The 14,690-nt window shown below is 43.3% G+C and overlaps 1 protein-coding gene across 1 annotated transcript; it reads left to right on the top strand.

The window, feature by feature from the left end:
* Positions 1 to 7,164: 7,164 nt before the first annotated feature.
* On the top strand, positions 7,165 to 8,642 carry LOC145879473 (uncharacterized). Its single transcript, XM_082974972.1, has 2 exons — positions 7,165 to 7,279; positions 7,521 to 8,642. Exons 1-2 carry the CDS (start codon positions 7,173 to 7,175, stop codon positions 7,921 to 7,923), a joined length of 510 nt encoding a protein of 169 aa, XP_082831098.1. The 5' UTR covers positions 7,165 to 7,172; the 3' UTR covers positions 7,924 to 8,642.
* Positions 8,643 to 14,690: the final 6,048 nt, after the last annotated feature.

Here is a 14,690-nt window from a genome sequence, read left to right as displayed (position 1 = left end):
ACCATCGAGAGCATCCTGACCGGTTGCTTCACCGCCTGGTATGGCAACTGCTCGGCATCTGACCTTAAGGCGCTACAGAGGGTAGTGCGTACGGCCCAGTACATCACTGGGGCAAAGCTTCCTGCCATCCAGGACCTATATACTAGGCGGTGTCAGAGGAAAGCCCAAAAAATTGTATAAGACTCCAGTCACCCAAGTCAAAGACTGTTCTCTCTGCTACCGCACGGCAAGCGGTGCCGGAGCGCCAAGTAGTTCGCTACCGCATGGGAAGCGGTGCCGGAGCAGCAACTCTAGGACCAAAAGGCTCCTTAACAGCTTCTATCCCCAAGCCATAAGACTGCTGAACAATTAATCAAATCGCCACCCGGACTATTTACATTGACCCCCTCCACCTCCATTTGTTTTTACACTGCTGCTACTCACTGTCTATTATCTATGCATATTTACTTTACCCCTACCTACATGTACAAATTACCTCAACTAACCCCTGCATACCGGTACCTTGTTATTGTTTCTTTATTGTGTTACTTTTTATTATTTTATACTTTAGTTTAGTTGGTAAATATTTTCTTAACTCTTTCTTGAACTGCATTGTTGGTTAAGGGCTTGTAAGTAAGCATTTCACTGTAAGCATTTCATTGTTATATTTGGCGCATGTGACAAATAAAGTTTGATTTGATTGCTTTCAAATACCCATGATTACCATAATAGAAAACCCAAAACATGATTTCTGTAAGGACAGACGCTGCACCCGGACCCAACGTCACCAACAAAAACAAAAAACTCCCTGATGCTTCAAATTGTCTTGTCAGCATTCTGTAAGGAAAGACGCTGCGAGATGAGAAGCAAGTACAGGGACTGAATATTTAATAAATAACCGACATGAAACAAAACACTGACAACTTCTGGACAAGGGAAACATAACGACATTAATGCTGACTCGGGAAAGAAACTGAGGAAGTGACAGATATAGGGGAGGTAATTAATAACGTGATGAATCCAGGTGAGTCCAATGAAGCGCTGATGCGAGTAACGATGGTGACAGGTGTGCGTAATGATAAGCAGCCTGGCGACCTCGAGCACCAGAGAGGGGGAGCGGGGGCAGACTTGAAAGATTTCAATAAATCAATGTTTTACGATTCTAATAAGACAAACCATAAATGTTCATAATGAGACTGAACGTAAGGGAATTTGGCTCCAACACTTACTTTAAATAGTCCTTACGCTCACGCTGTGTATATTAGCATATGAAAATAATAAAAACAATGATATGCTATATTTATAATATTACTATATGCCTATAAATATGTTCAGTATGCTTAATATATTTTTGGTCCCATGTTTCATGAGCGGAAATAAAAGATCCCAGAAATGTTCTATACGCACAAAAGCTTATTTCTCTCCAATTTTGTGCAGAAATTTGTTTACATCCCTGTTAGTGAGCATTTCTCCTTTGCCAAGGTAATCCATCCACCTGACAGGTCTGGTATATCAAGAAGCTGATTAAACAGCATGATCATTACACAGGTGCACCTTGTGCTGGGAACAATAAAAGGCCACTCTAAAATGTGCAGTTTTGTCACACAACACAATGGCACAGATGTCTTAAGTTTTGAGCGAGCTTGCAATTGGCATGATGACTGCAGAAATATCCACCAGAGCTGTTGCCAGATAATTTAATGTTAATTTCTCTACCATAAGCCACCTCCAACGTAATTTTAGAGAATTTGTCAGTACATCCAATCGGCCTCACAACCACGTGTAACCACGTCAGCACAGGAGCTCCACATCTGGCTTCATCACCTGCGGGATCATCTGAGACCAGCCACCCAGACAGCTGATAAAGCTGAGGAGTATTGCTGTCTGAAATAAAGCCTTTTTTGTGGGGAAAAACTCATTCTGATTGGCTGGGCCTGGCTTCCAATTGGGTGGGCATATGAACTGTAACTCAGTAAAATCGCTGAAATCGTTGAAACTGTTGCATGTTGCGTTTATCTGCTTCCCTCTACCTTTCCAATCCCTTCTTATCTCCCTTTCTGCCACTCACTCCATTCTTGCTGTCTCTCTCATTCCTCTTCCTCCTTTTTATTCCTCTTCCAGTATAGAGACAGTGGAGGACATGATTAAAATGGGCGTCTATGTGAACGATCTGAACCTACACGACTCCAGCCGAGAGCTCATCTTAGCCGGAACACAGCAGTCGGCTGAACTTCAGCTGGCTCTTGACCAGGTAAGTCATACACATTTCATATATACCACATACCACCCTTTAGAATAGGAATAGCACACAACCGTACTTTGGTACATTGTTAACATTATCAGATAACTCCTCTACTAACTGGGCCAAGTTTTCCTCATCTAAGAATGCAAGACATACTACTATACCCACAAACAGTCCTGCTCATAGGCAGCTTCATTTTCAAAGTTACAAATAAAGACACATGCAGTGTATAGTTCACTCTGAAAGGGAGAGGCAAAGACCATCTCAAGGGCGGGGCTGGATTTGAAGAAGGATGAGGAGTTAGTTGACTGACAGCTCTCTCTCTCTGGTGGCTCCTCCCACTCCAGGAGCAGCAGAAGTACGCCCAGCTCCAGGAGATCATCAAGAAGCTGGACGAGGAGAAGAAGAGAGGAGACTCCCTCCTCTACGCCATGATCCCCAAAGCTGTGGCTGACCGGCTCAGGAAGGGTATCACGGCCCTGGAGACATGCCAGGTACTAACCCACAGTCATAAATGTACAGATACATATACAGATATACAGGGTGCATCCAAAATGGCACCCCATTCCCTATATATTGCACTATATAGGGCCCAGGCTCTGGTCAAAAGTAATGCACTATATAGGCAATAGGGTGCCATTTCAGACACAGCCATAGAATTTGTAGAGGAAACTATCCTCCATGTTGGCTCAGAACATTCAATGACAATAAGGCTCAATTGGATTCCAACTAGCCACCTCATTTCTATCAAGCCAGAAGAAACACCACAGTAAAATGCCAAGCATTTAAGTGTGCTGGTATTTCCTTTCCGTTTCCCAGGTGTTCCCGGACGTGACCATCCTATTCAGCGACGTGGTGAAGTTCAACGAGATCTGCATCCACATCACGCCCATGCAGGTGGTGGACATGCTTAACGAGATCTACATCGTCTTCGACACGCTCAGCGAGAAGCACAACGTCTACAAGGTGAATGACTGGGACAATACAAAACAAGGGCCTCTGTGGGAACAATATGCCTGAATACTCAACCAAGGTTGGCTGGACCAAAAAGGAGAACACAGACTCTACTATCATGCATTGAGTGGCTGTAGCAATGTTTTACAGAGTGGAATATTTAGTTTGTTTCATTGGTAGGATATCATTTATACAGTAATGCTTCTAAACATACTACTTGACTCTTATTTCCCTGGATTCAGGTGGAGACCATCCGAGATGCCTACATGGTGGTAGCAGGCGTGCCCAATAAAACAACCTTCCATGCCCACCACATATGTGACATGGCCCTGGACATGCTGAGCTCCATCGACCACCTCAAAGACCCCTCCACTGGAGACAACATCCAGATCAGAGTCGGTGAGCAGAGACCATTGAAATACAATCTAGTCACTCTATTTTTATGGCACAGACAGTGTAGACAGGAGTGGGCCTTACCATAGAAATATAATTACTACATGTTATCTGATTACAAAAAAACTTTACCTGTGTCACGTCCTGACCAATATTTAGGTATTATTTGTATTATATTTGGTCAGGACGTGGCAGAGGTATATTTGTTTTGTATTATGGGGTTTTGTGTGTGGTGTAGTGGGGTGTGTTAGTTTTGGTATAGGTTCTAGGTTTGTTTTTCTATGTGTAGTTTTGGGTGCTGGACTCTCAATTGGAGGCAGGTGTTTCTAGTTGCCTCTGATTGGGAGTCCTATAAGTAGGTGTGTGTTTGTTGGGTAGGTTGTGGGTAGTTGTATTTTGCACTGCTAGTTATAGCCTGCGAAACTGTCATTCGTTGTTCTTGGTTTCACGTGTGCACATTCATTTAATAAATTAAGATGATGAGCACTAACTCCTCTGCGTATTGGTCCATGTTCTCCGACGATGATTTCGCTATATCGTCTGACGACGAAGAAATCTGTGACAACCTGTAATACGTTACTAGCAAAAATATTGTAATCAGATTACAGATACTTTTGAAAAACTAGATGATTACTTCTTGGATTACTTTTAAATTCATAAAGAACGATTGCGGAACAAAATACATTATGGCACCTTTCTGTTTTCTCAATGACATTCGATTCAGCATTGAAAAAAAGGTGAAAGTTTAAGTTTGTTCCACTTGAGCGAGTCTGACCACAAGTCAGAGACCACTATGTTTGATGGATCCTTTTTGTCTTCCTTTAATGCCTCTTAGGGGGAAAGTAATTCAAAAGTAACCAGATTACGTTACTGAGTTTTGGTAATCCAAACGTTACATTACTGATTACTATTTTTGTCCTGTAACTGTAACGGATTACATTAATATAGTAACCTACCCAACCCTGCACATGACAGACATAAAGCATACACATACTGTACTGTACGGTGTGTCTTTATAATCCGGTCAAAAGGAAGTCAAAGGCTTGATATTGTCTAGCCATGCCCTGACTGTGCTCCTCAGTTAATGCTGCCAGATTTATACTCCTTTAGGCACCCTGAATCTAGAGCCACTGATCCAGGTTCAGTAAAGCAGTTTAACTTCATTGTGTGTTGTTTCCCTTCAGGGATCCACTCAGGGATGGTGGTGGCTGGGGTGGTGGGGCTGAAGATGCCTCGCTACTGTCTGTTTGGAGACACCGTCAACACTGCCTCCCGCATGGAGAGCAATGGGGTGGTGAGTGCTGACATTAGAACATAACCTCACTATAGGGTAAATCCATTTGAATTCAATCACTTTTTGACAGCATTCCTTTTGATTTAAACAAAAGGTTCCATACATGTTCTATTTCTTTGATTGACACCCACTCTGTATTCAAGAGCATGTTGTGTCTCAACCAATGGCAGTCACAACCAATGTTCCTTCAAAAGAATGTAGGCACTGAGCAAATTTCAGGTCTGCTGAGCGCAAACCTGAACGTTGTGAAAATTCTTTGCAACTTCCGGCGCGCATTTACTGTGAACACTGATGCTGTACCCGGTTTAAGTTAGTTTTAACAGTGGTCAAGTAGGCTACTGTGGCTATTTGATCATAATGTAGACCTACCACTGGCCTACCATCAAAAACAGAGAAAATGCATCCCATAAAATGTTTACATGGAAATAGCTGTTCTATCATTCAGTCTACAGTAGGAGCCAATGTGTGCAGTTCAGTGTAGGCCTACATTCCATAAGACTTTTGAAAAAAACATGCAGGGTTTGACATTAACCTGTTTATCCACTTGACCTTCAGACAAGGAGGTGACTGAAAATGATGTGTTGTTTGATGCAAGAAACCACTTTACAAAATAAAACCCAAAATTATTCCCAAACCATTATTACAGAGAGTCAGACAAATTATGCTACCCTCTGCCTATTGACTACATAGCTTATTCATGCCTAATCTCAAAATACAAAACTGCCCCATTAAAACAAAAAATATTTACCTGACTCGCTTTTCATTGATGTCTTGAAATGCACACGTTTTGTGCTCTTGTAGGAAGCAATCACTCCCCCATTGCTGACTACAAATGATCTATAATTGGGCTAATAACTTACTAACTAACAAAGGATATGAACAAATGTACAAATGTGCACACATTGCTACATGTAGCTCTTGCTTTGATCTCAAAACAAGCGCATCTACTTATGACCGCTCATGCTGTAAAAACAGTCCAGTTCAAAGGGAATGGCACAGATCCATATATAGCAATGGTCTATTTGCATATTGGCCTACAGCTGCTCTGATTGGTTATGGCGCACTGGTCTGTGTAGAGTAAGGGCCTGAGTTGTGCCTGTCATTGCAATAGAAACCTACTCCGATGTGTTCTGCCTACAACAAAATCTCTTGCATAATTAGTTTTGCATACTAAGTCTTGCATACTTAGTTTTGTTTCGGTATATTGCCTTGAATGTGGCTAATATTGCGTTAATTCAATCACAATTCCCACAGTAAAGGGAAATGTTGATAGTGTTAACTAATGGGGAAAACTCTGGAAAGTTGAGTGAAGGTCAATCTCTTGCTTCTCTATGCAGGCTGATATTTCTTCTGAGTGGCAGTCCCGGGGAGCTGCGTGCCCACGCACAGCTTAGAGGGAACATTGGTCACAACACAAAAACCTCTGATGATGTCAAATAGGGTCTAAGCTACAATGTATGTGAATATTTTTTTTAAATCTGAGTTTCCGCATTTTTTGATAATTGACGTTTAAGGTTAAAAAATTACATACTTAAAAAAATAAGAAATTATCAAATTGTTTGACAACCCTGTTTGTAAGCTTTTAAATTATACCAATTATCAATCGTTTATATTTTCCAGTGATGAAGACATGGATGTCTCATGGTATGGTGGGGTATGCAAAATAGGTCAACTTTGAGCAACTTTATCTCTTGAAAGTTTTGGCATTCAGGTCCAAAGGTCACGTTCTGAGCACTTCTACAATGGACACATTTTTATGGAAGGATTTGTTCAAATGAAAAGGGGTGCTGTCAAAAAGTGATTGAATTCAAATGGATTTACCCAATAGACGCAATCAATTAGCACTGTATAGCAAATCATTTATTTCGTAACCTACTTGCGGTCTACTTAATGCGGCATTAAGTGAGCTGAATAGTTGCACTATATCAGCCATCAACCTCTGTGTGTCTGTATGTACAGGGCATGCAGATCCACATAAGCCAGACCACCAAAGACCACTTGGAACATGAGCCCTACATAATTGAGGAGAGGGGAAAGATTTTTGTGAAGGTATGTGTACGATGTTCCATCATGGCACTGTGATGCTCCACCTGCCAAACAGACAAAAATGCACCACACTAAATCCATTTTTTAAATCTATCTATTAAAATTTATTTTGATCTCTTCAGGAGTTTTATCAAAGTTCAAAAGTCCTGAAATGGTCATTTGTGGCCCATCCATTGGCTGAGTTATGACAGGGATTGAACATAAGGATCATGAACACGGTACTATTTCTGCCTAAATTCTGTCCATTCACAGGGTAAAGGCTACATGAAGACATATTGGCTGAAGGGGAAGAAGGACCTGTCGTTTAAGACTCCAGCAGAGCTCCGCTACAGCAGTGAACAGAAGGACTCAGAGGACAGGAGCTCCAATGGGTAAGTGGAGCAGGGGAGGAGGCAACACCAATCTCTTCTGTAGGGATATACTACAAGATGCCCTGTATCATATGACTGCGAACTGTTCATTGAATTTCACTACTGTATAGTTAGTAAGGTTCCAACATCAGCCTGTTTGTGGAGCGAAGGGCTTGCATAAGAAAAACATACCTGCTACTAATTTGCTTTGCTTTTGTACATACTGTATGTGGTCATTTGTTTTATACATTCCAACACACAGGTCCACCTGCACCAACACCAAGCGCTCCACCTCCAACCTGAACATTCCCAACGAGGAGCAGGCAGAGGGCAAGCCCACCCCCACAGAGTTGCCTGCAGAGCCCTTACCTTCACTAGAAGGCGCCCCCGAGGACCCCACAGACCCCACCGAGCCCCAGGAGAAGAAAGTAAAAAAGAACACTAAGAACAACAACAAAGGGGGCGTGGCCAAGCCCGAAGCTCCTCCCCAGCAGGTCAATGTGGTGCAGGAGAGTGTAGTGCTTCCTGCTGCTGCCCAGGAGACCCCCAAGGCCCCCCCGGCCACCGCCGCCCCAGTGCTCAACAACAAGAAGAACAGCTTCAGGCAGCACAATAAGCTGCCCGCCCACCTTCCCATGCGCAGCACTTCCTGCTGCCTACTGTGAGAGGAGAGGCTAAAATAATGTGACTGGCCTGCATCTTATTGACAGTCCTATGAAGGCAACCCTGAAACTGACCCTAACCTTGAACCTCAACCAATTAGAAAATTCAACATGGTTTCGCTGTTCAGTCACATCCCTTTAGTTTTCCCTACTGTGAGATGGACCAGGCCAGAGTTCAAGACCTCTCAGATCGTGGGCCAGCCTTCATGTTCAATATATTGTATGACGCCCTGGTGTTTATCCTATGTTTTTCCTTAGGCAGGACCTGAGGGTCCCCACAGCAACATTCAGGGCAGCCCAAACATTGATGCCCCTAAAATTAAACAAATGTGACATTGCTGAAAAGGGAGAAAAAAAGTTTCTCTTCCAACAAATATATACCGATACTCATGTCTTGATGACGTGTTAAACAGTGGGCCTTTTTTGGTAATACAAGCACCTGGCTAATGTCATGGATTTCTGCATGTTGTTGAAAGGAAACAGGTCAATAAATGTACAGTTCATGTACTATTTATTAAGTTATTACTGTCGGTGAAAACACCTTTTCTAATTACAGGATCACAATGGATTGGTATACAGAGTAAGTTGAGATGTCCAGAGATGGTTGTATTTTATTTGCATAAACTAGTTCTGAGAAGTCTGACACAAGTTACAGTTCTGATACTGTATTTAATGATGGAATAATATTGACTTTAATAATCATTTATATAATAGCGCTTTTCCTAATGCTGTAAGTGCTTTACTTTTCTGTTTTGTATTTATAATTTGTTGCACGTTTACTGTATGTTAGCACTTCTTTGTCCATAAAAACTGTACAGACAAACACGTCACGTGTTAATTTCCTTGTTGATATCTTTAAATGTTTTGCTTGACAATAAACACACGAAAAATGGTGATTCGCTCACAATGTCAGAGGGACAGATGAAGGTAAAGAAAAAAGGGAAGCTATAGCTCTATAAAACTGGGGATAGTACATTTCTCTATAACACGCTCATCAGTCATCAGTACATGTGATGGGGAAAAGGCTAGTCGCAGTTAGCTGCAGACATCAGATTAAATCAATGACTTTCTCTGAACTGACACACTCGTATCTAGATGTTACCTGGCACCGTATCAGATAACACAGCTAGCGTAGATTGTGTGTGCTCAAAGAACAGCTAAGCACCAGTCAGAAAATACTAAATGTCCAAAATGTGGAATGAAAAGACAGTAAAGCAAACAAAGACTGTAGGCCTATACTGAGCACAATTAATGTCCAAATAGAAATCCCATCATGACAATTATTTAATATACTTATTCTAGATTAAAAATTTCTTCACTAAGATGGGAGGCCCAATGTCCTTGATCTTTTAACTGAGGTAACACATTATACATAAGCTGTGCTCAAAGAAAAGGTACAGTGCCTTCAGAAAGTATTCATACCCCTTGACTTATTCCATATTTTGTAGTGGTAGCCTGAATTCGAAATGGATTCAAAAATATATAAACTCAGCAAAAAAAAGAGACATCCTCTCACTGTCAAATGCGTTTATTTTCAGCAAACTTAACATGTGTAAATATTTGTATGAACATAACAAGATTCAACAACTGAGACATAAACTGGACAAGTTTAACATAAATGGAATAATGTGTCCCTGAACAAAGGGGGGGGGGGGGGGGGGGGGGTCAAAATTAAAAGTAACAGTCAATGCAGCTGGTGGCCACATCAGATACTAAGTACTGCAGTGCATCTCCTCATGGACTGCACCAGATTTGCCAGTTGTTGCTGTGAGATTTTACCCCACTCTTCCACTAAGGCACCTGCAAGTTCCCGGACATTTCTGGGGGGAATAGCCCTCACCCTCACCCTCCGATCCAACAGGTCCCAGACATGCTCAACGGGATTGAGATCTGGGCTCTTCGTTGGCCATGGCAGAACACTGACATTCCTGCCTTGCAGGAAATCACGCACAGAACGGGCAGTATGGCTGGTGGCATTGTCATGCTGGAGGGTCATGTCAGGATGAGCCAGCAGGAAGAGTACCACATCAGGGAGGAGGATGTTTCCCTGTAATGCACAGCGTTCAGATTGCCTTCAATGACAACAAGCTCAGTCCGATGATGCTGTGACGCACCAGACCATGACGGACCCTCCACCTCTAACTCGATCCCGCTCCAGAGTACAGGTCTCGGTGTAACGCTCATTCCTTTGACGATAAACGCGAATCCGACCATCACCCCTGGTGAGACAAAACCGTGACTTGTCGGTGAAGAGCACTTTTTGCCAGCAATATCTGGTCCAGCGACAGTTGGTTTGTGCCCATAGGCGACGTTGTTAGCGGTGATGTCTGGTGAGGACCTGCCTTACAACAGGCCTACAAGCCCTCAGTCCAGCCTCTCTCAGCCTATTGCGGACAGTCAGAGCACTGATGGAGGGATTGTGCTTTCCTGGTGTAACTCGGGCAGTTGTTGTTGCCATCCTGTACCTGTCCCGCAGGTGTGATGTTCGGATGTATCGATCCTGTGCAGGTGTTGTTATACGTGGTCTGCCACTGCGAGGATGATCAGCTGTCCGTCCTGTCTCCCTGTAGCGCTGTCTTAGGCGTCTCACAGTACGGACATTGTAATTTATTGCCCTGGCCACATCTGCAGTCCTCATGCCTCCTTGCAGCATGCCCTAGGCACGTTCACGCAGATGAGCAGGCACCCTGGGTATCTTTCTTTTGGTGTTTTTCAGTCAGTAGAAAGGCCTCTTTAGTGTCCTAAGTTTTCATAACTGTGACGTTAATTGCCTACCGTCTGTAAACTGTTAGTGTCTGGTTCATTGAACAAGCATGGGAAACATTGTTTAAACCCTTTACAATGAAGATGTGTGAAGTTATTTGAATTTTTACGAATTATCTTTGAAAGAGAGGGTCCTGAAAAAGAAGGCCAGCTTATCCTGGAGTCGCCTCTTCAATGTTGACATTGAGACTGGTGTTGTAAAATAGTCATATGTTTGAGAAATTGAAGTTATAGCATTTTTGAGGTATTTGTATTTCGCGCCACGCGATTCCACTGGCTGAGCCCATAGAAGTTAAGATTGAATCCTACTACATTGGCTCTGACGCTCGTTGGATGTGGCAGGGCTTGAAAACTATTACGGACTACAAAGGGAAACTCATCTGCGAGCTGCCCAGTGACGCAAGCCTACCAGACGAGCTAAATGCCTTTTATGCTCGCTTCAAGGCAAGGAACACTGAAGCATGCACGAGAGCACCAGCTGTTCTGAACGACTGTGTGATAACGCTCTCGGTAGCCGATGTGAGCAAGACCTTTAAAACAGGTCAACATTCACAAAGCCGCTCAGCCAGATGGATTACCAGGACGTGTACTCAAAGCATGCGCAGACCAACTGTCAAGTGTCTTCACTGACATTTTCAACCTCTCCCTGACCGAGTCTGAAACACCTACATGTTTGAAGCAGACCACCATAGTCCCTGTGCCCAAGAAAGCGACGGTAACCTGCCTAAATGATTATCGCCCCGTGGCACTCACGTCGGTAGCCAGGAATTGCTTTGAAAGGCTTTTCATGGCTCACATCAACAGCATCCTCCCGGACACCCTAGACCCACTCCAATTAGCATACCGCCCCAACAGATCCACAGATGACGCAATCTCAATCGCACTCAACACTGCCCTTTCTCACCCGGACAAAAGGAACACCTATGTGAGAGTGATGTTCAATGACTACAGCTCAGCGTTCAACACCATAGTCCCCACGAAGCTCATCACTAAGCTAAGGACTCTGGGAATAAACACATCCCTCTGCAACTGGATCCTGGACTTCCTGACGAGCCGCCCCCAGGTGGTAAGAGTAGGAAACAACACATCTGCCACGCTGATCCTTAACACTGGGGCCCCCGACTCCAACACCATCATTAAGTTTGCTGACGACACAACAGTGATAGGCCTGATCACCAACAATGATGAGATGGCCTATAGGGAGGAGGTCAGAGAACTGGCAGTGTGGTGCCAGGACAACAACCTCTCCCTCTATGTGAGCAAGACAAAGGAGCTGATCGTGGACTACAGGAAAAGGCGGGCCGAACTGGCCCCCATTAACATCGACGTGGTTGTACTGGAGCGGGTCGAGAGTTTCAAGTTCCTTGGTGTCCACTTCACCAACAAACTATCATGGTCCGAACATACCAAGACAGTCGTGAAGAGGGCACAACAAAACCTTTTCCCCCTCAGGAGACTGAAAGGACTTGGCATGGGTCCCCAGATCCTCAAAAGGTTCTACAGCTGCACCATCGAGAGCATCCTGACCGGTTGCATCATCGCCTGGTATGGCAACTGCTCGGCATCTGACCGTAAGGCGCTACAGAGGGTAGTGTGAACGGCCCAGTACATCACTGGGGCCAAGCTTCCTGCCATCCAGGACCTATATAAAAGGCGCTGTCAGAGGAAAGCCCATAAAATTGTCAGGGACTCCAGTCACCCAAGTTATAGACTGTTCTCTCTGCTAACGTACGGCAAGAGGTACCAGAGCGCCAAGTCTAGGACCAAAAGGCTCCTCAACAGCATCTACCCCCAAGCCATAAGACTGCTGAACAATTCATAAAATCACCACCGGACAATTTACATTGACCCCCCCCCCCCCCCCCCTCTCCCTTCTCCCTTTTGTACACTGCGGCTACTCGCTGTTTGGTTGTTACCTATGCATAGTAACTTCGCCTCAACCTACATGTACAGATTACCTCAACTAGCCTGTAACCCTGCACACTGACTCGGTACCGGTGCCCCTGTATATAGCCTCGTTATTCTTATTGTGTTACTTTTTATTATTACTTTTTATTTGAGTCTACTTGGTAAATATTTTCTTCTTCTTGAACTGCACTGTTGGTTAAGGGCTTGTAAGTAAGCATTTCACGGTAAAGTCTACACTTGTTGTATTCGGTGCATGTGACAAATAAAGTTTGATTTGATTTGATACTCCAGATACTTAACTAGTCTAAAGAAGGCCCGTTTTATTGCTACTTTAATCAGAACAGCAGTTTTCTAACATAATTGCAAAAGGGTTTTTTAATGCTCAATTAGCCTTTTAAAATGATAACTTGGATTAGCTAACACAACGTGCCATTGGAACACAGGAGTGATGGTTGCTGATAATGGGCCTCTGTACGCCTATGTAGATATTCCATAAAAAAATCTGCTGTTTCCAGCTACAATAGTCATTTACAACATTAACAATGTCTACACTGTATTTCTGATCAATTTGATGTTATTTTAATAGACACAGGTTTTTGCTTTTCTTTCAAAAACAAGGACATTTCTAAGTGACCCCAAACTTTTGATCGGTAGTGTATGTGAAGGAGATATTTCTGTATTTCATTTTCAATAAATGTGCTAACATTTCTAAAAACATGTTTTCACTTTGTCAAATTTCTAAAAACATGTTTTCACTTTGTCAAATTTCTAAAAACATTCTTTTCACTTTGTCATTATGCGGTATTGTGTGTAGAAGGGTAAAAAAAGTTGTTCCACATTTTGTTGTTACAGCCTGAATTCAAAATGGATTACAAGTCAAGGGGTATGAATACTTAAGGGTTAGTGAGTGCTACAGACCTACCTACCACACACACACACACACACACACACACACACATCTGAACTCTCCTTGTAGACATTTCTGAGGGAGATGTCATTACATGATTAAGAGGAAGCCGTCAGGAAACCGCTTAAGCCCTATTTCCTGTCTGTTGCCATGGTGACAGGCCCACTTTTGCAGTTGCAGTTCACTATCTCTAGTCAGTTAATTTCTTGCCGGAGGAAAGAGAAAATAAACACAAAGGTGCAGGTGTCTTTGAATCCCCACTGCACACTCTGTAGGCTTGTATCCGTTCAGACTCTCCCTTCAGTTCACCTGGGCCTTGGTCTGACCTCTCACCCTGACACATGAAAACAATCATTGGCTCAAAGGCCTTAGCCCCATTGGATGGAGATTTTTTTATGGGTTGAGCCTCAGCAGGCTGTTTGGTCCAGCTGGATGTCATTCACATAAACCTACAGATAAACAGAGTGCTTTTGAATCAGGGAATGGCCAGGCCTGTATGAATCAGAGCATTCATGAATTGTGGTCAGTGTAAACACAAAACACACTTCCCTTAGTAGGAATTGTTGAGATTGATTAAATTCACCCCCTTTATAACTAAAGATCCAAGACTAGGATATCTGTAATATACATTTGCTAGTGGCCGGGGGGGCTTTACTTGCCTCATTGTGCTCTAGGGACTCCTTGTGGCGGGCCTGGGCACCTGCAGGCTGACTTCAGTCGTCAGTTGAACGGTGTTTCCTACGAAACGCGGTTGTTAAGAAGTGCAGTTTGGCGGGTCATGTTTTGGAGGACGCATGACTCGACCTTCGCCTCCCGAGCCCGTTGGGGAGTTGCAGTGATGAAACAAGATCAATATTTGGGGAAAATTGAGGAAAACCTGCCTCACTCTTATAGAAACCTAACCCTGGTATAGAGGGTTTAGAGGAACAATTACACAAATGTTAATGACAAAATGTTGAGTGTTTCTGAGTGGTCCAATGTCAGTTCTGACTTAAATATGCTTGTCCATCAATGATTCCAAAACAAATTTACTGAGCTTGAGCAATTGTGACAAAAACAATGGATATACCTTGCCCTAAGAGTTGTGCAAGGTTGGTAGACTCTTATGATTCACAGCTGTAATGACTGCCAAAGATGCTTCCACTAAGTGTTAACTCTGGGGTGTGAAGACACACAATCAAGACATCTTTTT

Source organism: Salmo salar, chromosome 05, assembly GCF_965601325.2.
Source record: "Salmo salar chromosome 05, fSalSal1, whole genome shotgun sequence".
NCBI classification, from domain to species: Eukaryota; Metazoa; Chordata; class Actinopteri; order Salmoniformes; family Salmonidae; genus Salmo; species Salmo salar.
This window is presented reverse-complemented; position numbering and strand designations above follow the sequence as displayed.